At 33.9% G+C, this 23,761-nt stretch overlaps 1 protein-coding gene across 2 annotated transcripts in view; it reads right to left on the bottom strand.

Moving 5' to 3' along the window:
* ANKRD17 (ankyrin repeat domain 17) overlaps positions 1–23,761 on the bottom strand; it is a 131,548-nt gene that overhangs the window by 28,789 nt on the left and 78,998 nt on the right. For both annotated transcript variants that reach the window (XM_029945023.1, XM_029945032.1), the window contains exons 17-24: positions 18,579–18,690; positions 18,277–18,422; positions 13,871–14,013; positions 13,143–13,356; positions 12,468–12,643; positions 11,239–11,401; positions 8,848–8,943; positions 7,581–7,697 (exon numbers count right to left, since the gene is read on the bottom strand). In XM_029945023.1, the coding sequence (XP_029800883.1) occupies positions 7,581–7,697; positions 8,848–8,943; positions 11,239–11,401; positions 12,468–12,643; positions 13,143–13,356; positions 13,871–14,013; positions 18,277–18,422; positions 18,579–18,690 (1,167 nt within the window). The remainder of the gene's footprint in view (positions 1–7,580; positions 7,698–8,847; positions 8,944–11,238; positions 11,402–12,467; positions 12,644–13,142; positions 13,357–13,870; positions 14,014–18,276; positions 18,423–18,578; positions 18,691–23,761) is intronic.

The raw sequence follows: 23,761 nt of genomic DNA, 5'->3' as shown, positions 1-23,761 counted from the left end.
TTAAGAAGTATCGTAAGTTTGCAGGTGGTATATAAAAGTAATGGATCACCAAAGGGAAAGTTATTAACTATATGAAGATGTATTTATGTGTATGTGTATATATACACATGAGGGGGATAGCCAATATTTTTTATTATTATTTTTAATGTTTGTTTATTTTTGAGAGACAGAGAGTGAGCAGGGGAAGGGCAGAGAGAGAAGGAGAGAGAGAATCTGAAGCACGGTCCAGGCTTTGAGCTGTGAGGAAAGAGCGTAACGCGGGGCTAGAACTATCGAACCGCGAGATCATGACCTGAGCTGAAGTTGCTACTTAACCGACTGAGCCACCCAGGTGCCTCGGATAGCCAGTATTTAAAAGGAAGAGCAAAAGAGACTTTAGAAAGGAATAATCAGGCACAGGAAGACAATCAAGAGAAAATGACTTCAGTGAGAAGAGTTTTATGAAGGAAGGTAATCAACAATGATAAATATCACAAATATCAGTAAGAACTGAAAGTAAGTAACAGGATTTGGCAGTTAAGATGCCACTGGTAACTGTGTCATAGTTAGTTCATTGCAGTAGTGAGGGAGTAGGTGAATGGTTCTGAAGATTAAAAACCTAAAAATTAGAGTCAACAAGACATAGATTATTCTCTACACTAAAATTTGAAGTAAGGTTTCATTATAATTACCTTGATTAAACTGCAGGCAGAGGGTTAATGAAACAGCAGACACTAAAGAAAAAAAACAGTATGGGGGAGGGGGTAACAACTGATACAATGTTCCAAAGAGAAAAGATGAAAACAGAATAAGCCATGAAGATTCAAAAATGTCTGGAGGTAGAGAAAACAGAGTTAGAAATTCAGTCTACATCCTCTATTTTCTCACAAGCTACAAACCTACGCCTCACTTCACTTTCTGGGGAACTGCTATATGTTTTTCAGTACATGTACGGAAGGGTAGAGGCTTTGATGAAAAGAGTCAAGTTGCAGAATAGCCTTATTGTGGAAAAGGAAAGGGCACTACTAACTGGTGATACCTAATTGAGGTATAAGAAACAAAGTGACATTTGAGAGTTAAGCTTTTTAAGATAAAAATTTAAGAATTTGAAAAGCAGCAGCCCAGACTAAAGAAATACCAAGTTATGTGAGCAGTAGAAAACCACAGCGAGTGATGAGCCTGGAGGAGGAGGCTAGGAGGACCTGAATGTCTGGATTTTCCCATGCAGACAAGAGACTGAAAGTTTTTGAGGAGGGTGTAACGCAATCCCACCTGTGTATTAGAAAACTATGGGAACTGTGGAAAAGTTACATTGGAATGAATAAAGACTTTTAAAATGAAGGCAAAAGGTAATGGAGGCAAAGCTATTTGTTCATATGGAGACTGTTAAGCCTACTGTGATACTTCAGGTGGGGCTGACAACTGAGAGGAAAGGATGGAACAGATTGCCAAAGCTCAGGTAAAGGTGATGATGAGAGGGTTTAAATGTGCCAGGTGCTGGATTAAGTTAATTTACTACATGAATTCATTTGATGGCTGTAGGGAATGGGAAGTAAGAGTAAGTGAGCAGCTGAACGTGATAACAAGATTTCATTACTGACTCATGAGTAACAGTAACAGAAAAAGAGATAGGGGAGTATTAGGGGAAGGGAAGGGAAGGATCCAAGGATGATCTATTAATAATTCACTATATACTAAGCATAGTTCTAATCTTTTAGGACTAGTCAGTAAACTAGACAAAATATCCCTACCCTCATGAAGCTTATAAAACTTAACATTTAGTTTGGGGGAGGCACACAGATGACAATATGTTAGTTTTCAAAAAGGTGTTAAGTACAACGTAAAAACCTGGAGAAGGGTAAGAGAAATATGTATATTGGGATGGGTAAGAGGTTTTGATTTTAAATAGGGTGATCAGTGTGAGTTTCACAAAGGTAAAGTTTAAGTGAACATCTAAAAGATTTAAAATATTTGAGGCAAAAAGAACAGCCAATACATAAGCTGTATGTTCAAATAGGCCACTGTGGCTGAAAACAGTAGAAAATGACTTTGTAACGGAGTATCAGAAGGTCTGTCTGATCACCTTGGTGTCTTAAAGACTTTATCTTTTAGTCTGAAATAGTGCTGTAGGGTTTTGAACAAGTAAGAGTGACAGATGTAATTTAAATGACTTAAAGGAAAGGAGAACAGACTGCTGAGCGATGATGGAATCAGGGAGGTCAGTTAAATAACTACTGGGTAATACAGGTAAGAGATGATATTAATGACTTGAACCAGGGTGAAAAGTGATGAAGTGATTAGGATTCCAAATATAGTTGTAAGGCAAAGCTAACAAGATTTTCCAACATAGTGGAAGATAGAGGGGAATCAGTAATGACCTCAAGGCTTTTACCGTAAGCAATTACAAGACGGAGTTGTGACTTTGGGATGGGGCAAAGATCAGGAGTTGACATTTGGAAACAAGTATGAGATGTCTAATTGGTATCCAAATGGACATGTTGAGCAACTAGTAGGATATGAGATGAGTTTAGGGAAGATATCTGTGCTAACGATATATTTTTGGGATCAACTGGTATGTATTTAAATTTAAGAAGCAGGATGAGATAACCAATGGAAAAAGAAGATGATCATGTAGTAAGTGAAGGGGCTTGCCAACTAAGGGGGGAGAAGAGAAGAAAGTAGCATAGGAGACACAGAAGTAACATCCAGGGAAGTAAGAGAAAAGCCATGAGTGTATAATCCAATGGAGGTCAAGAGAAGAAGTAGGTCAGGTATTATTAGGCTCCATTAATAAGGATAGAGCCCTGAGCCTTGGGTTTGTCTTCAGTGGGAGACCATAAAAGCATAGTTTTGGTAGAGTTTTGAGAGAGAGCATGACAGGAGTATATTCAAAATGAAGCAAGAACTGGAAACAGCCAAAATAGATGAGTTTGCTGTTACTGTTTGGCTGCAAAGGGAAGCAAAGGGATGAGCTTGTAGCTGAAAATTGGAAAGAGGAAGTGGAGGAATCAAAAGGTTTTTTTAAGATTGGAGAAATAAGCTTGTATGAAGATGATAATGACCCACAAGAAGAGGAAAAATGATATAAGACAGAGAAGATTTGCCACAATGTTTCTGAGTAAAGGTGACAGATCTAGCTCAACAGATGGGACTGGTTACAAAAAGTTGATTTAGTAACTGGGAGAAAGAATATGGGTAGAAATTGGAGGGTGGGGAAATGGGTGGGGGGGAAAGTCTGACAGTTTACTTCTGATGCTTCAGTTTTCTCACTCTAAAACGCAAGGCCATTAGTTGAGGGTAAAGGAGCACAGTATGTATTGGAAGTGAGAGGATAATGGAGAGAAAGTAATAGTGGTCTTGATGAGTGGGAGAATGAATGAAATTAGGGAAATGCAATGTAACTACTAGGTAGTATTAAAAGGACTCACTGTCACCCATCTAAAATAAATCTGCCATCAAGTGAATGTTTTTTTTCCTACACGTTTAGTTACTAGGCTACGGGAAGGAGTAAAATAAAGAAAGAATAAGGAACAGTGAAGGATGGTAGGATTAGGTGGATCCTACAGTTTTTTGGTAGGCAGTGCTGTCAGGATTGTTGGAGGTAGAATTCTAGAGGGAGTAAAGCTGAAAAGATAATCAGAGACTGAAATGTATAAAATTAAGATTATGAAATGGGCATATTAAAAGCTTCAGGTGATGGCAAAAAAAGCCCAATAGAAAATATCTAATAGGAATATTATAGAAATACATCCTACACAGGTAATGCAACTTTATGAGGGATTTTCAATTTAGAAAGGCTGATCAAATAAGCACTTTTATACAAGCAATAAATTACCTATACAGAACATTCAACTTAGACAAGACCAATTCCAATGATGTTCTTATATCAGAAACGGTAGTCAGAATACATTGTGTCTCAAAAGGCAAAAGGAAAAAAATAGTATTTTCCCAGATATAAATAATAAGTAAAAAAGTGAACCAAACCCTATCAGATCCCAATCTGATAATTTTTCAAACAGAAATAGAGTTTAGGAGAGAAGCTCCTTCTTTGTAATCTAGAGTTTTATTTCTAAACTGCCCCCATTCAAAATTGTTTATAAAGTATCAGTGCATGCAGCATAATCAATTTACATCTAATTAACTTATGATTATAATTATTTATCACTCTGAGTTTTAATATTATGGAAAAATATGCAATGACATTTGAAAGCAGTTCCTTTTGACTTACTTTAAATCCTAGGTTCTTAGAACATCAAGGTTAAGAAATATTGGAAAAAATTCAAGAAAATGACACCTGCATTGCTGATAATAGTAGGAAAATATTTTGGAAGTATCATATTTAAAATATATCAGCCCGAGTGAAGAAACTTATTGTATAAAACTAAAAGCACCAAAATATAAGGATTTTTACTGTTACATTATCTGTAGTGACAAGACCCTGGAAACAAACTTACTAATGAGTATATTCTACACTTATTTAAATCACTAGCAACTGACAATATTCATCAATTACTGAGAGAGGAAAAAACAAGTATTAGAGCAATGTATTCACATGACCCTTTTTAATAAAAAGTACACCATCTCCATATGTGTGAATATTCATTCGCTGACAGAAATATTTATTGGCTGTCTACGACATGCCGGGCACCAATTTGTGATGCATACATTGTACACTGTAGTGGTAGAGAGAGTCAAACAAGATAAATAAAATACAGTATTTCCAATGTTACAGAGTGAAAATAAAGAAGAGAAGAAAAGTAGCAAGAGTGTCTGTGGAAGGGAGACTAAAATAAGCCAACTGAAGGAACATTCAAGCCAGAAGGCACAGCAAGAGCAAAAACAGGATGGTCAGTATGGATAGAACAAAGTGACCAAAAGAATGTAATGAAAAAAATAAGATCAGAGCTGTAAGAAGTATTAATGGGCGGGCATAGCACATACAGTCTTCAAAGGCTCTATAAGTAACTGCAGAGGTACAGACTTTAGTTACCACGCCTGGCTTTTAACCTTAGTTATCTTGCAATGGTGACATGTTTTTCTGCAGGCATATTTCAGTTTAAATTAAACACATTATCATAATAACAAAAAAAAATTGATCTTTAAAAATATATGTCCTATAAATTGCCTCCTGTCTCTGTAATCTACAGGTATGCACTAAATCCCTAGATTTATTTAACATAATGTGTAAATATCAAAGACATGAAAAAATTAAAGACTTTATTTAAAAACAAATTTCTAAAAAAAATTAAAAATAAATAAATAAAAACAAATTTCTATGTCTCAGCTGTGTAAAGGATGATTTCTAGATTTGATAAAATGCATAAAGAAACAATATCATAAAATAACTTGCTTAGAAACAGATTTCTAATGCAAAAATAGGACAGTAATGCAAAAACAGGATATTACAATACTTTGGGAAGAAAGAACTAAAAAGAACTAAGAGATAGGTTATGGTTAGTTAAGGAAAGAGTGGGACCCTGGGAATTTGAAATAAAAAAAAACTGGGTTTGAATCCTACCCTAGCTTAAGTTACTTAACTTCCCACAGATTGAGTTTCCCCATCTGTAAGAGGAAGGGAGTAATATTTTTTAGTGAGAAGACCAAAATAATACATCTTATCATACAAACTGGCCCTACTGTATTGCTTGGTACTTAGTAGTCATTAAACAAATATTAGATAAAACTGAATATGCAAACAGGTCAAGTATTATAATAACTATCTACCTCTCAATGTGCTCATCTTGTTTTAAAATTTCAAAATGGATGGGGTGCCTGGGTGGCTCAGTCGGTTAAGCATCCGACTTCAGTTCTGGTCATGATCTCACGGTTCATGAGTTCGAGGCCCGCGTGGGCTCTGGGCTGAGATTCTGTGTCTCCCTCTGTCTGGCTCTCCCCTGATCACACTCTGTATCTCTCTCTCTCAAAAATAAACAAACATTTAAAAAAATTAAAATTTCAAAATGACCAAAAAAGCTAATTTGTTTGAACAGAAATTAAACCAGATATTAAAAAATGAAGAACCTCCAGTATTAAATATATTTTCTGAAAAATTATAGTGCATTTTCACATTTAAATTAGAATAAAATAGGGACACCTGGGTGGCTCAGTCAGTTAAGCATCTAACTCTTGGTTTCAGCTCAGGTCACGGTCTCATGGTTTGGGAGATTGAGCCTTGAGTCCAGTGCTGTCAGCACAGAGCCTGCTTAGTACTCTCTCTCTTTCCCACTCTCTCTCTGCCCTCCTCTGTTCATAGGTGCATAGTCTCTCTCTCTCACACACAAAATAAGTAAGTAAATTTAAAAAAATAAATTAGAATAAAATGTTGAGAATAATTCATATTTTGTTTATGTAGGTTGAAATATAGTTTAACAAATTCAGCAAGTATAGTAAAATGGAGAATGGAGCTGACTCAAATCAAAAAGATAAAATTATCACCATATATCCTTTATAAATTTAAATAGTAATATTAAATCTAATGCATTTTTAACCTTTTTATAAAAGATGAAACGTGGCGGACTATGCATTCCATTAAGATTCAATATCAACCAACTCTTTTCCTGTTGTGATTACTATTTGTAGTACATTCCAGAATACAAAGTTATCGATAGGAAGCGGGAGAAAGAAGGAGATATGGGACTGTCAAAATCAAATGTTGTTTGGAGTATTTTACTCCCCGTGAGAATAGGTGGGAATGATGTTCTGCCTGAAAGAGAAAAGTATAAGAGAAATCATCCATTTAAAAAAGGTACTCCTAGAGCACACGGATCCCTATTTTTTCAATTGCAGTAGCTACTGTGTACGGGCACATACTACATGCCAGGCCTTATGACACATGCTGGCTGCCAGCAGCCCCTCCTGCCTCAGGGCATTCAACCATATCATCTGTTCCCCTGGCTACACCAGACATGATTCCTCAAAATTTTAGGTCTGATCTTAAATGTCAGAGTCCTTTACTGACCACCTAAGTTAGGTTCTTTATTAGTTTCATCGCATCCATTACTCTCCCTTGATTACCTGTACCTTATTCCTTTCTATTTTTGTTTAATGTCTGTTGTCTTCACTAGACTGGAAGCCCTCAGAGGGCAGGAATTGCCTGTCAGGAATGTTCAATAAATACTGTCAAATGAATGTGATAAATAAATAAATAAATAAATAAAATAAAAAAAAATGTATTCATTAAACATTCCATCAAGTGGTTGTAACTCAGTGGTTGGTTATGTGTTGGTAATGCATTTGGTACTTCTGATAAATCTGCTGGCAATAAATTGCAAGGTCTAGGTTCAGTGAAAGATCAATCTGGATGGGGATTAAGAGGTCATTCGTTGAGATAAGACTCAACTTGATTATTAGAGAGTAGGTTTTCTACTTCCAGATGAATGCAATTCCTAGAATAAATTTTTGTTAATTTGATTACGAAGTAAATTCTTTTAATGATATTTAAGATAGTCATAATTCTATCTGAATGAAACTTGGGGTAGAAACATGAAAATACCTTAAGGCAAAAACAAAAGACAAAATGAAACAAAAACCAAAAACAATAGATTACAAATTAGGGAAAGGAAAAAAGTTGGTTATTTTTCATATGTAAAGGTTATCATTACCTTTTCCAAGTCTAACTCTTCTAATAAAATGCTGGCATTTTTGTTTGCTTCAGCAGCCTGTCTATCTTTGGCTTGTACTATTGATTCCATACAAAGATGACACTTCTTCAGCATCTCCTAAAATAAAAAATTAAGATGTCTGCAGCCTCAAAAAACAATTCACATTTAGAGACACTCCCAAATACACAAAGATTATTAATTCAGGTACTTAAATGAACATAAAAAATAAACATCAGTGGTAGGGCAAAAAAGGGTACATATAAAATCATAATCTAAATGGTATATGTTTTTTAAAATACACAATACAAAGAGCCTCTACGGTCCTTCAAAATAATACCATTTGACTGGTATTTTGGAAACTAAAATTTAGTACTCCTTAAATTTCAATGTAAGAAATCATATAGCAAACAGAGCTTCAATAATTTATGCCAGTTGGTTAATGGGCTAAAGGGAAAGGTCAATGTCAACAAAGAAAATGCATTTAAAAAATTAAAGAGCTTAACTGACAGGAATTATTTCAAATATTTAAGCTCTGTTGCTCCAACTTCCTGTGCAAGAATCACACTTAAAGAAATGTACATGGGTACTTACATACTTTTCTCAGTGATTTCATTCTCAGGACCCACTATTTAACAGGAAAAGAGCTATTTCCCTATTAGGATGAAAGCCTTATTTGTAATCTCCCCTCTCCTTCCCAAAAAACAAAAACAAAAAAACAGTGGTATCCAGGAATCTTAATTATCATAGAGAGATGTATAGGTAGGCAAGACCATGAATTAGCTATGTTAAATAAAACTCACACAAAAAGAGTGCTTGCTATTATGTAATGATTGATGAGAAAGACATTTTTAGAGGCACTAACCTCTTTGCATTTTCAGACACATGTCTTACGATTTATTTTACCTTCTCTACTTTTCCTGCAAAAACCCTAGCCAATTCATTCTTCAGCTGATAATTACACCAGCTTTCATATTACATTGAAAACATTAAATTTTCCTTGCCCATGACTATAAAAAGTATGATGCTCAGTTCTGTTTACGTCTTAGAGAAGGTTTTATTGCTTCATTAGGTAAGTAAATAATCTGAAGTACCTTTTAAATAGAATACTGCATTCTCAAATACTAGATAAACAAAAACTGTTATATACCACACATTATTGCTTAGACTAAGACTTTTTTCTTAGCCTGAGATACACACACACACACACACACAAAACCAAATGAGATCCCTAGCTCATACAGTGGATGAATTTAATCATTATCATTACCTTATCAGTGATAGTTGCTATGTATCTCATACATTCAGAATCTGACGGAAACTGATTGACTTCTTTGACTAAGTAGCGCACCACTTTCACATGACCCTAAAAAACAGATACCAGTATCAGATTGAAAACAGACTCTTAATAGGATTCAGTAAATCTAGTCTTGTCTTAACTAAGATTACTTTGACATTAGTGCCACAGAATAAAGTCTTACTTAGGTATCATTTGCACTATAAATGAAAAAGAGACAAACTTTGGTTCTGATAGTTAAATCTACACTGTTCATTCTCATCCCACCCTCCAAAACAGTACTGAATAACCTGACCTAAAAGTCTAAACAACACTGAATAAAAAAACAACAAGCCAAAAATCAGTATGAAGAAATGGGGATATGTTTGAAAGAAAAAAAAGTCGTTTCTAGCTAATTCATAAGTGAGCATCCTACTTCAATTCCAAGCTTTGAAACCAGTAAAAATAACAATCCTGCTGTTTCTTTCAGATAAAAACTAAATGCATAATACTGTACTAGTAGTACAAAAGAAATAAGATGCACTTTGCTAAAGCATGAGCTATGACAGTATTATTCACTGTAACACAGTTCACAAAGTTCAAAATCTTTAGACCCGGACTCAAGAGACTCTAACTTTCTCCAATTTACACTACTGCTCTCTGAACACAACACCTATAAATTAGCTAGTTTTGATAAACAGACTGTTTATATTTAGTATGTTTCCCTATCTCTACCTTTTCATCTACATCTTTTTAAACTATTCCTATCTTTTAATAAATAGTTCAGTGCCATTTACGTCATTTCTTGATAACTCGCCAACACTTCTACAGTATTTAAATTATATGGGATGCCTCACACAGTTACCTGACTTTGTGGGTGGTTCTTACCCCTTGAATAAATTATGTATTTCTTTAAAAAAAGAAAAAAAAAGAGCAACTTCTGTACTCTGTACAATGTAATAGCCCAACTATTACAGTTGCACATGGCAGATACTAAAAAAATAATAAATAAAAAATGGAATGAATACTAAAAAATATAAAAGATAAACACGTTCTTAAGGAATTAAGTCTCCTTGTAAAGTTAAGACATATGCATGTCAGAGTGGTAACAAGAGAATTTTTTCAAAATGAATGATAAAAATAACAGATTGTAGAACTTCTACAATGTTTAGGAGATTAAATATCTTGCTGTGAGTTCAAATAGATTGGAAGAGTTTTTGTAGAAGGGAAGATTCAAATGACAGAGAATGAATAACCGGAGAAATAAGGAAGGATATGGGTATTCCTGAGATGAGAACAAAGGTGATGTGAGAGATAGTAACAAAGAAAAGATCAAGCAAGGAGAAGACTCTCCACATCAGAAATTCAAAATGGGGGATGAGCAGTAAGGGCACTAGATTATGTTGGCTTTGACTGACAAACTAAGATTGGATTTCAAAGGATGACAGAGACTAAGGGGAAAAAGGGTTCTAGAAGATGATACTAACACAGTGGAGTGGTTAGGAAGATGAATGATATGTTGTTAGCTTGCTCACATTTGGTGAGGAAATAACATGCAGAGTCAGTGTCTAGGTAGTCTAGAATACCTAGGGAAGAGGTAGTATAAAGCACAGAGAGAACAATAAGAAAAAAAAGAGAAAGATGATTTCTTGCAATTTATGTATTAAAAAATTTCAATACAACAAAATAATTTGGAATCTACCAAAGGATTTTACCTGTCTCAAAAATGACAAAACTCAAATTTTAAACACTGAACAGTAATCCAGTTTTCTCAATAACAAATTAAAGCTGCATTTAAGAGACCAACCAAATCATTAAATCAAATTACTTATATACAGCTCTGTGGTATGAATTATAGGAAAAGAAACAAGAGTTTCTCTCTCTTTCACAAAATTTATTTCTACTTCTGAATGTAGTTCCTTTGATTTTCAGTCATTTCAGAATATTGGTAGCTGGGTTTTCATTATATAATTTTCTTGTTCCTATTAAAGCAAATGATTAAAAATAAATAAAATCAATTTAAGTTCATTTTTTCCCTGCTGTGCTAATACAAGAAAACATTCACCCCTAAGTAATTAGTTACTTTTAATTGGATTTACATTTTTGTGTGAACGATTGAGATTGCAACTAGATTTTGGAAATACTACTCAGAACAACTTTTGAAAAGTTTACTTAGCTTAACTTATCAATATGGGTAATAGTAATGGTTTTTCTGGGATACCTGTGTCTACCTTTCGATGTTGCCATCAGAGTGTTTATTTGCTTATTATTTTACTGCGTTCATCACTACCATTAAATCCTAAAATGAGTCTGTAGTAATCACTAAACTATACACATGCAGAAAAGTTGAAGAACATCCAGGTAAATGAGGATGAAAGACCCTACCTTCCTAAATGCTGCCATCAGAGGAGTTATCTTGCGGTTGTCTGCTGCATCCACATCTGCACCTGCTTGTACGAGTAACTGAACTACATCCAGGTGTCCGCCATTTGCCGCAAGCCACAATGGAGTGTTCCCCTTCTTATTACGTACATCAATGTGAGCGCCCCTAAGTGAATGACACAGATAACAATAAAAATCAACTATTAACTTACAAAAAATATTCTGTAAAACTGAAATATTATATATAATATTCAAGGACTTAATACATTTTTCTCTCAAAATTATAAAGAATTTCTAGCCAGCAAATTTAAAAGCCTTCAAATTAAAAAACAATCATGTACTAATAATTGCTTTTCTTATTTTAATGACTGCATAATTCCGGGTTCCAACCCTGAGAAAATGTGAAATTTTATTTAGTGGGAAATAAAGTATATCTTGTTAATAGCATAATCAATACATTAAATCAACAGTATGCAAGAGACATAAACAGTATCCTACAAGGCACTTGTATTCTTTTTTTTTTTTTTATGGCTTCAGAAAAGAATGAATCTAAAAATAGCATGCAGATTTAGCACTCAGTGGGCACCATGGTAAGGCTCATGGTGAAGAACAAGTGATAGCAGCCACTACTAAATACTACTGCTTAGGACACCATGCAAATATCTTTAAGACTGTTAAAGCAAGAAATCCAATTAAGCAAACAAGCATCTTTGAAAGACTGGTAGGCAGTTTCTAAGTGACTAAAAGCAGGAATTCCCCTGGAGCCTGTCTGATACCTTGAACAATTCCATAACTGTCACTTAAAGGGCCTAATTGCTAATAAAAACAATATAAACAATTAAAAAAAAACCAAGAAAAGCAACAAATCTTAAGATTGCTACTAGACTTTTAGGATTTCCAGTGATAACTCTTTGGAAAATTCAAACTGTGTGGGAGATGTGAATATTCATGACAACAGCTGGATGTTCAAATAGCTTATTATAGTACTTTAAAAGTATATACACACTCAAGAAAGAGAAGTATTTCTAGGCTGCTCTGAAATATATCAGACAATTTAGCATAGCTCTAGATAGGGGGGAAATAACAGAAGTAGATGGAAAAAATAAAACATGCAATTATAGTTTACAGAAGTAATCACATAGGATATTTTAATAGTACAATTTGCCCAGAGAGAATAGTAATCACTACTAACACCATGATAGTCATGTATGAAGGGCATGGTAACATCATACCTGCCAATGAGAAGCTCACAGAATTTATAATGCCCTTTATCTGCTGCTATGGTTAAAGCTGTATCTCTCGAAGAGGGCACTGGAGGGGCATTAACATCAGCACCTTTATCCAAAAGAACTCGGCCCACCTCTGCATATCCACCAGAGGCAGCTTCCATTAGTGGTGTGAGGCCAGTCTGGGTTTATTGAAAAATAAGAAACAACACGTAAGAGACTGAAAAGAGCCAAAATGTTTAAAGAACCACCTGGGGAGCAATATCATATAGTTGTTACAAAGATTCACAACTAAATTTTAGCAATGACACTACAAGCCTGAATTACAGTGTGATCTACTGAAAGATGATTCTACCTAATGTCAATTTATTTGTGAAAAAAATTTGTGTTAAGATGCAAGCGCTTGGCATATTACTGGCACTAATATTTCTTCTCTTTAATAAAGGACGTATTTTCTAGCTGATAACACTAATATGTCATTATTACCTACAAAGCCTTGTTGTAAAAGTATTTTCAAGAATTAATGCTAGACTGAATACGCAGAATGATTTCTGATTAAACATATATGTAGGATATATGTTGCTAGAAAATACTAAAATTATAATTAACGTAATATTACTGTACACCTTAAATATCGAAGCAGTAAATAAATCCATGAATAAATCTCAGATTTTTTCTTACCTTAGCTCTGTGTTCCACATTTGCTTTTCTATCAAGCAGAAGACTAACCACTTCAGTTCTTCCTTGGAAGCAGGCTAAGGTAAGGGCAGTGTTCCGATTGGTTTCTATTTGAGCATTTATGTCAGAGCCCATGTCTAACAGGAGCTTAACAGCAGCTGTGTGCCCATTCATAGCTGCTAACATCAGAGGAGAAATGCCCAATTTGCTACCAGTTCTGGGGGTGGAGGTATGGGGAGAACAAAAGGAAAAGATATAAAATTTAAATGTCCCAGAAAAATTGGATGAATTTTATAGAATTCTATTTCAAGATCTGACTATTTTGCAGGATTATTTAAAATAATAATTTTTCTCAGTCCTTACAGTAAGTCTATGAGATGCGACCAAGACTCTGTTAGAAATCTTTTACCACCTAGACCTAGACTACTTTCTGTAACTCACCCAACATGATGACTTGGGCTGAGAAAAGTGACTATTAAATTATTATTAGGATGGACTTTCCCATCCTAATGCATAAAAATTGCATTTGCTTTTAGTACCATAAGAAACAGAGTAAATGATGATTTTCCAAGTTCTATATCAATAGTTTTAAATAAATAAAACGCTAACAATTTGGATTCTAAATTCATAAGGAAGGCATTTTCTAAATATGGCATTAAAAATATAAGTGTTGTACAAATAGCTTTGTCATAACACTTGTAAGGGGCTTATAAAGAGAGAGTAAAACTTGCCTAGAATTAATCTCAGCTCCTGCATTTAGTAATATTTTGATAATGTTCACATAGCCACCAGAAGCAGCCAGGCTTAGAGGTGTGTAATCAGAAACATTCCTGTGCTCTTTATTTGCCCCTCGAGCTAACAACAGCTCCACCACCTGAAAAGAGAAGAGGAAAAAGAGTGTTTTCTTCTTATGGTAAAACAATTTGCAAAGTGTGTATTTATGATTTATTTTTCTGGTATATTGTATAAGAAAAAAGAGGAAAGTCATTTTTTTTTAATCCTTTGCAGAAAATCAGCTTCGAATGATAGCAAGAGCTCTTATAAGCCAACAGAAAGCCAGCTTTTCAATTAAAATCCCTTTTGGAATTTATTAAAATGGCACAGTATGTTCATGAAAGCCCTGGATCTCAAACCTGCTGGGTCTCGGTGTGCTGTTGCAAAATGCTATTTTAGAAATTATCATTTCTATGTTATTTCATCACACAGTGGTAAAACAGAGTAAGACTTTTTCATTTATAATGTCTTTAGAATATTTTTTTAAACTTTTAATCAATAACTAAATGTTTAAAAACTTGGAGTAAAACTAACACTTATTTTATCCCAACATTTTATTATGAAAAATTTTAAACATATGGAAAAGTTTAAGAAACTTACATATACTTGCTACCTAAATTCTACCATTAATATTCTACTACACTTACTTAATTACATCTTACATCTGTCCATTTTTTGATGCATTTCATTTCAAAATAAATTGTAGACACCTGCAATTTACCTTAAGTACATCAGCATGTGTTTCATTATCTAGAATATTGCTTGTTTTAGATTTGGAGGGGGGAGTTAAATTTGTAACTTACAACAAATGCACAAAACTTAAGTGTATAATCACTGAGTACTGACAAATGCATAAAACTAATGTAATCTATTTCTTTAAATTCTAATACTTTTTTTAAATGTTTATTTTTGAGAGAGAAGGTGTGAGCTGGGATGGAAAGAAAGTGGGGGGGACAGAGGATCCCAAGTGGACTCTGCACAGACAGCAGCAAGCCCAATGCATGGCTTGAACTCACAAACTCTGAGTTCATGACTTGAGACAAAGTCAGATGCTCAACAGACTGAGCCACCTACGTGTCCCTCATAATTTTTTTTTTAGAGAGAGAAGGGGCATGAGTAGGGGAGGGGCAGAAAAAGGGAGAGAGTATCTTAAGTAGACTCCACATGGGGCCCAATCTCACAAACATGAGATCATGACGAGACAAAATCAAGAGTTGGACACTTAACTGATTGAACCATCTAGATGCCCCAAAACTAATGTAAATCCTTGTTATTTATTCATGGCCCTTTCCCAGTCAATCTCACCTACGGACTAGTGTCATCTATCTTAAATCCTGATAAAGATGAAATCCATGTTTGAGCATCATATGCGTATATCGCATGCATGTATTCACCCATGATATGAATACACTATAATTTGTCTATTCTTCTACTGATGAACAGCTTTGCTGTCCGTAATTTTTGGCAAATTTGAATAAAGTTGCTATGAACATTCTTGCAGAAATACATTTTTATCCCTCATAGGTTCCATCTAGCAGCAGAATTTCTGGGTGTAGGTTCAGTTTTATAAGAAATTGCCAGACCTTTTCCTACAGTGGTTGTACCATTTAAACTACCACCAACAGCAAAGCCTGAGAGACTACTGAATACTGAAAACAAACCAAGGATGGAAGAGGGGGTAAGAGGTGGTGGTAATGGAGGAGGGCACTTGTGGGAAAGAGCACTGGGTGTTATATGGAAACCAATTTGACAATAAACTATTAAAAAATAAGTAAATTACCACCAAGTGAGTGAGTCCTGGTTGTTCCACATCCTTGGCAAAATTGGTATTTCCAGTCTTAGAAATTTAGCCATTCTAGGTGGGTATGTGGTGGTAACCCACTGGGGTCTTAATTTTACATTCCCTGATAGTTAAAAATGTTTACCATTTATGTAAGTCCTTATTGGCATCTTTTGCCCATTATGCCATTTAATGCACAAAACAACTCTTTGACCCAAGTGCTAGTATTTTAACCTTCATTTTACAAATGAGGCAAAAGAAAAGTTAAGGATTGTCCAAGATCATAGCTCTTAGCTTGCACTTAGTAAAATATCCTAAAATACTAACTGGGAAATAACAAATAAATGTTGAAGAGTGCTTTATCTTAACATATAAGCTTAAACTTCACTCACAGCAATAAAAGCTATGACCAATTTTAGATTATGACTTTCTGTCCATCACTTTTTTGCTTTTAGAGCCAGAAACAGTAAATAGCTTATATAACAAGGTTATAAACACAAGACCAAAAATGGTATTAGGCTAAATTTCAGAGTCCCTTAAGGAAGAAAGAAAACCCTAATCAAATTTCTAAAGTTATTTATTCCATTATGCAAAGATAACTGACCTTAGCTATCTCTCAAAGGGAATGGTCCATTCCCAGAAAGCAATAAATACTCAAAGATTATAGTATGCTATAGGCTTTAATATTGCTTTGAAAGGAAGTCAACTGAATTTTTTGATTCAACACTGAAAAATTTGTTACTATATAAAGCAAGTATTATTTCAAGCTGCACAATGATTGAAAATTTCAGTAATATCAAAATTTTACCTTCATCATATTCCAAAACAGAAGAATTTACATTCCCAACTAAGTTCTTCAATTTAATGTTGTTATTAATTATAAAATTTTCTGCCATACTATTTCAACTTGAGATTAATAGGGACCTCTACATTTTCTGATGCGGTGGAGATAATTTATCAAATTATCTTATTTTATTCACCATTTACTTCCTATTATTTGGGTTAAAATCCCCCTTTTAATATACCAATCACATCTACTATGGAATACAGGGAAGGAAACAATACAAATGTATTCATATTATCAACCAGAAGGAACAGCACAGTATAGACACATTCTTTGTTGTCTCCTATGCAAACAGTGCATCCAAAAATCCACATACCTATATCTACTCCAAATATAAAGAAACAAAGTTGTAAATTTCAGAATTGTAAACTGCCCAAAACAAAAATTTTATGAAAAAAAAAAAAAAGACTATATTATCACTAGGCTCTAATTCTTTTTAATCCACAAGATAAAGGATCACTAATTCCTATTTTTCTATAATATGTACCATTTCATTAGATTTCCCATTATTTCTGCACAAGAATTATTCTACTTCTTAAAAAATCTTTTACTAAAACTTTAGTGGGGTTAGCTGATTAGAGTTCAATAGAACCTGATGTGTTATGATAGGGAAAGGGTAGCAGGCAGTTTAGGTTCTGCATAAATAAGGAGGTAATAATCTACCACTTCACTGGCCAGAGTAATTTTAGATACAGTATTTCAGGAGGTCTACTGACATAATGGACAGAAGAGCAAGTTGAAGGATTTGGAAAAGGTATCCTCAAACTAACAATCAGAAGAACAGGACACACTTCAAATAGAAAACAGGTAACTGGCAAATACAGCCTCAAGTATCTGTAGATACAAGAGAGTATAAACCTCTTTCGATTAATTCAAAGAACAGAATTAAGAATAGTGGGGAAACTTAGGGAAGGCATAATTCAGGCTTGATAATAAGGAGAACTCTATAATAGGATGCAAAAAATAAAAGTAAAAGATTTTTAAACCGAGTAAGAAACTGACCTGGTTGATCCAGGGTACTTCCTAAAATCTAAGATTCAACAGCTACCTTATTGCAAAGTTGTCAATCCATAGAGACAGTACAACTGGCTAATCAAAATCCTTACAACTGGATTTAAAAAACAGATTTAAAACACTAGGTTACCCAGCTGACCACTAAATGCCAAAAGACACACATGGGTTGTAAAGCTATAACTCCTAGGGCCTATACCTGGTCACACGAGCTGTTCTACCTTCCTTTAAAAAAAATGGAAAGTTCATACAATCTTATCTGAGACCCTTTCTTCCAGATTTGAGAAGGAGTGGGGGAAGATGAAAAGAACAACTAAAACCGGAATTCTTAATTCCCTACTAATCTTATACACAGCCAGCAACAGAAGCTGAGCTTAAATACCTTTCATGCTAGGTACTCTAGGACAGGAAAAGATGATGACTATAGGCCCTGCTTATCAGGAGTTTACGAAGTTGATTTGGAATCCCTTAATCATTCCTTTAGCCTGAATGCAACACACAGAGATTCCTATGGCATTTCCTTTGAGATGAACAGACTTAAAAACATGATTTTTCTGACATAATAGCTTATGCTAACACTGATACTTGAAATTATTATCTACTAGCAAAAGGACAGTTACTGTGATAAATCCAGATGTCAATCCATTATTACCATCAAATCATAAAAGTAAAAACATATATTCCCTAAACAGATGGACAATTAATTATCACACTGGGGAAAATGTTACCTCCTGCCTTCCCCCAGAACAAGCCAAAGATAGCGGTGTGTCCTTGGTTCTTTCTGACTGGGCTTCAATGTCTGCACCATTGTCCAGCAATATTTCCACAACACCAACATGACCAGCTGTAGCAGCCAAGATAAGTGGAGTAAAACCTAGAGAAAAATAATGAACTTCTCACTACATGGTAAGCAAAAAAACAATACTGTTTTTCAATTATATCTAACTATAACAATAGGACTAGAAGTAATATTTCTTCCCAGAATACAAATATTCCAGAAAAAAAAAAAATTAACAAAAGTAAGCCCTACCTTTCTTGTCTCGGTGCTCGATACTAGCTCCTCTCTCTAGCAGTGTTTGTACCAGTTCCTCATGACCACCAGCACAGGCAAGTGTTAGCGCCGTATCATGATTACTTTCAGTCTATTAAAAAATTATTTTTTGGTTAGCTAATTAGACAATTTTCAAATGATTGCATCAATTATATAATATATACTTATACCAAATACAGATACAGATGTACCATTCTACTATATCAAACACTTGGATATTAAGTTGTTCTTTTTCCATCAGTGGCTAACTTGTGATTTTGTAAAGGCTACAAAATAACAATTGAACTTTATGGGCAATTCTTACAGCAGGCGTGAAGGGAAAAAAAGTATGATTTTCAACCATATGCTATTTACAACTACATGATTAAATTAAACACTGTTGGGGTCACTTTTACTTCTAGCCATTAATGGAGTAACATAGACTGCATAGACAAGATTTGTTTTCCTATGTCAAAGAACCAAAAAATAAAAAAGCAAAAGCAAAAACAAAAAAGGGAAAACTATTTGAAATGATGGTGTTTAAACAAGGCAGTGCATGGCAGTGACCTCAGAGAACAGAAATGATTAACTCAACTTATTGCCTAGAGAGTTTCAAGGCTGCAGTGCAGACTGGATACCCAAACACAGCCTGCCAATTTCCCTGAGGTGAGAAGGCACAGTTTGGAGGTCAGGATGGCTAGAATTCATGGGGCAGACTACTGGAGATGAACGTACTACAGAGTACTCTAGATTAGCATCACTAAGTAATACTTTGCCTAGGAAACAATAAATGATAGTTAAGTTAAATGAATGACAACAGCTATACAGGGTTACAGATTCAAAGACTATTACTAAAAAAAAAAAGCTACATACATGAAATGTATATGTATTGTGTTTATATATTAAAATAATATTTATTATATTTATGTAATAAGTACAAAAAGAAAAGGCATTTTCTCCCAGGTCAATAACTCTAAAAACCAAACTCCGTTATAAAAAGTAAAATGAATAACAAGAGACAAAAGGCAAAATTGATAGAGTCAAGAAATAAGAAAAAGCCTACTAGTCAGTGATGAAGAGGGAGACCGCAAAAGCTGCTCTGCAGAAGAGGCTGGCAGAGAGCAGAGCTACTGACTGCAGAGATCAGGGATGGCCACAAGGGAGAGACGCACCAACTACAACAATGAAGAAGGACACGAATACTTAAATGAGTGACAGCTCTGACTGCGTAATAGTATTTGATTTTCATTTCAGGCTTATAAGGAAGGAATTATTATGTTTGATTTCAGAAAAAAAGAGACAAAGGCTCAGAGAAATAACCTTCCAATGGTCATACAAGCTAATATCTGATAAGGATTGGCTTAAAAAACCAAGGAGATCCTGGATATTAAAATCCTGCTTTCCCCATCTTAAGCGGTCCTATGGCATGGCCAACTGAGGTCAATATAATGTTAAGTCTATCTGCCTTATGTGCTACGTTAGTGTACAGACAATGAGAAGAGTCAATTTTATCAGGAAGAGTCCACATTATGAAGGTTATTAGGTTTCTAAGAGTTTCTGGGGCGGGGGGGGGGTTAAAAGAGTAATTTAAGAAAGCAGTGACAATTTTAAATAGAGAATGAAGAAACAAAATTTGAAAAAGATCAGTATGGGAAGTTTTAGTGGATTAGTAAAATATTGGGCTTTTTCCACACTATAAAACATCAGCGCAACTGACATTTATTAAGCGCCTTTTATGTTCAAAGTACTCTGTTAGGTACTTCAGGCTTGACAAAGAGAAATAAATACAGTCCCTGCTCACTAGGAGCTTAGTGATTACAGCAAAGGGCAAATTTAAGTTCAAACTATGAGAGAATATAAACAAGGTATTATGAGAGCTAAAGGAAAAAATATTTAAAGCTAAGAAAAGAGGGCTTGTCCAATTCCTTAGGGAACTTAAGAGCAGGCAACTTCATTAATATCTTATGATAAGCTTCTGAAGATAATAATGAAAGAGTTTAAAGAGTCTGAAGGGAGGTTTCCACCTTCCTAATACACACCTACACAATCCCTAAATGGTAAGAAACACTATACTGATTTGCAATACATCAAGAAACAAATTAACTGAAGCAAAAGTCTGGGTTAAAATTAACAATGACTGGTAAGGTACAGAAAAAAAAAATAGGTGTTTTCAAGATTACTAATCAAGGAAATAATGATAACAACATAGGTTGATGACTTTTTGAAAGGCAATGTATCACTAAAGTCACGTTATACTGGTTAAGAAGTCACAGACATTGTCGTGTGTCTGTATCTCAGAGAAACATGGAAGGGAGAGAGATGCCCAGAGCTTTGTTAAAAGCTCATGCAGGTCTACATTCTAAAGAAAATTTCCTTTAAGCCCATGATATCATAAAATATACAATTTTGTATGTAACAGATGTTGTTATGATGACTCTATTCTTATAAAAATGCTAAAATTAGATTCAATGTAAAAATAGTCTGTAAGTTATCAACATGACTATTCAATGATGTAGGAATGAAAAGTAAGAAGGACTCATAAGACAGAAGCATATTAATGAAAAAAGCAACCTTTAATGAGCTGGAATGCAAGTGAAAAATATACCTGAACTATCAGAAAAAAAAACAAAAGCAAAACAAAACAAAATAAAAAAGAAGTATATCTATTAATTATACTAGGTAATTGAATTACTTTGAAAATTATAAGGACTTGAAGGGCTAAACTTTTTTAGACTTCCATAACCTTCATAATCCCAAATATCTCATTCTCTAAACATGTCAGAGGTTGCACATAAATTTTTTTTAAAAAAGACAAAAAAAAATGGATAGCATTTAGGGAGAATGAGAATACTCAGGGAATAATGACAATATCAGCAAAATATAAATATCCTGCTTAAAACTTCACATAAACAAGTAGAATGCATGCATTTTAAAGAAGAATGCTTTAATAGCCTATCATTACTAACACATTTTTCCTGGTCTCTTTAATTTTTCTCACTAAATCACTGTGATGAAATTGTTCTCTGTACTGCAAAACCAACAAAAAAGAGAAAAATATCCAAATGCTATTTATCCATTAAAAGCAAAACATAATTTTATATACTTAATAATTTTAGTTGTAAAATATAAATTAAATTTAATGTCTACCCTCTTTAAAAGACAATCATGGATTTATGTTATTTATTAAAAATTGCATAAGACAGTATTTATTTTTTTCATTTTGAAGTGAGAATTTGTTATTCCAAGTTCAAGGAAAGCCTTTAGAAGTTTGTGAATAAAAATGACTAGCAGTTCAGAAATATTTGAAAAACATTCAGTAAGAAAAATGGAGGGGGACCAGAACACAAGTTTTACGACCCATGAAGAGAACAACTGGTATTTTTACACTTTTAGTGGCTGTTAGGATTAATAAAAATTTCACATAATAAATACAGAAAATATTTAATTTAACAGTATTCAACTCTATAACCTTCAACCAGATGTACTGTTTTATATAAAACCAATAGTTCTTAAAAGTCTCTACATGATTTAGTAATTTCTGTATCTAAGAGTACCCAGATACAAGTTTTGTTATGCCATTCTAGCAAAATAAAGATGAGAGTACTGTATCATATTAAAAGATACAGTAAAAGTCTCAAATAATTCCTTCAACCTATCATTTATTGATGTTTCCTAAAATAAATATTGGTAACAGCACAGCACATGGTATTAAAATATATTAGATATGTTATTATATATGTAATTTAATATAAATATATTAAAAATATCCAAGAAAGGGGCACATGGTTGGCTTAATCACTAGAGCATGAAACTCCTGATCTTGGGGTCATGAGTTCAAGCCACACATTGGATACAGAACTTTATTTGAAACAAAATAAAACAAAACAAAACAAAACAAATATATCCGGACAAACTTGATTCAGTGAAACCATCATGTGAGAGGTAGAGAGCCTATGGCACATACTTACACACCAAAGGCAATTTCTAGTTACACAGTGTAAGATTTGAGGAACCTTAAAGAGTGCAAACTCTCATCGTCAGCATTCTTCAAGTTCAAAAACTAAACATGATTCCGGTTCATCCTCATAAAAAATATTAGTTTCTGCATATAATGATCAATTAAATGAGCTTAAAGAAGGACTATTTTAAGAATTGTTAGCATTCTTACAAGGAGACATATACGCTGAAAAAAAAACATTTCTTTTGTTTTTCTTTAAATTAAGATTTAATGTAAATATGCCCTATGCCCAAGAAAAGATGCCTTCTGGGTGGGGGGCCTATTTTCTATAATTTATGTTACCAGGTGAATATAATTAAAATCAGTGTTCATATTTAAGATAAAAACTTCAAAAGCAGGTAGCATAATGCAACAGATAAGAGCACAGATTCTAGAGCTAGATTACTAGATTGAAAGAAGGATCCACCATAAATTAGCTATTGGACAAACAGTCAGTATCTCTAAGTCCAGTATCTCTTGAGCAGGAACTTTGTAAACTCGATGACAAGTAGTGTTAACTACTAACCCAACTGAAAAACCTGAATATAGACACCAGATATTTAAGGAGAACACAGTCAAATCTTTTACATAAGCATGTCAACCATACTTAAAATACAAAGTTTTTTTAATTTAAAAAACTTTTAAAAATATTTATATGAAACTCCTCAGAAATTAATTTATAATAGAGCAGTAGCTGGCTGAGTAGTATTGTCAGATAAAATTTCACTACCACTGTAACAATTTCAAACTTAATAAAATCATGATCATACTTGGAGGAATTTTTTCTATGGCTATTTTAATCAAAAGCATTTTTCAAAAATCCTTTTATATTTTGGTGAAGCTTTTAGTTTTGTTAATGGGATACAGTCTTGATTCCATAAAAACTTATAATTATATCTCTGGCTAAAATATAACAGCCACAGGTTACAACATAACAGCCTCCACGGAAAAAAAGACTGGAAGAAAATAATGCAAATTCAACATCAAGTTCAACCCAATTCTATATTGCTATGTATTACTAAATATAAATCATGTGGTTCATTAAATGAATACTTCATAATTTTTTTTGTTTCAGAAAATAAACATACGATAGAGTGTGGTAGTTACGGAGGGTGTTTTTGAAGTCAACCTCACATAAATTTGACTCTCAACCCTATCACGAACTGATCTTCAGCAATATGTTTAA

Source organism: Suricata suricatta, chromosome 1 (genome assembly GCF_006229205.1).
Source record: "Suricata suricatta isolate VVHF042 chromosome 1, meerkat_22Aug2017_6uvM2_HiC, whole genome shotgun sequence".
NCBI classification, from domain to species: Eukaryota; Metazoa; Chordata; class Mammalia; order Carnivora; family Herpestidae; genus Suricata; species Suricata suricatta.
This window is presented reverse-complemented; position numbering and strand designations above follow the sequence as displayed.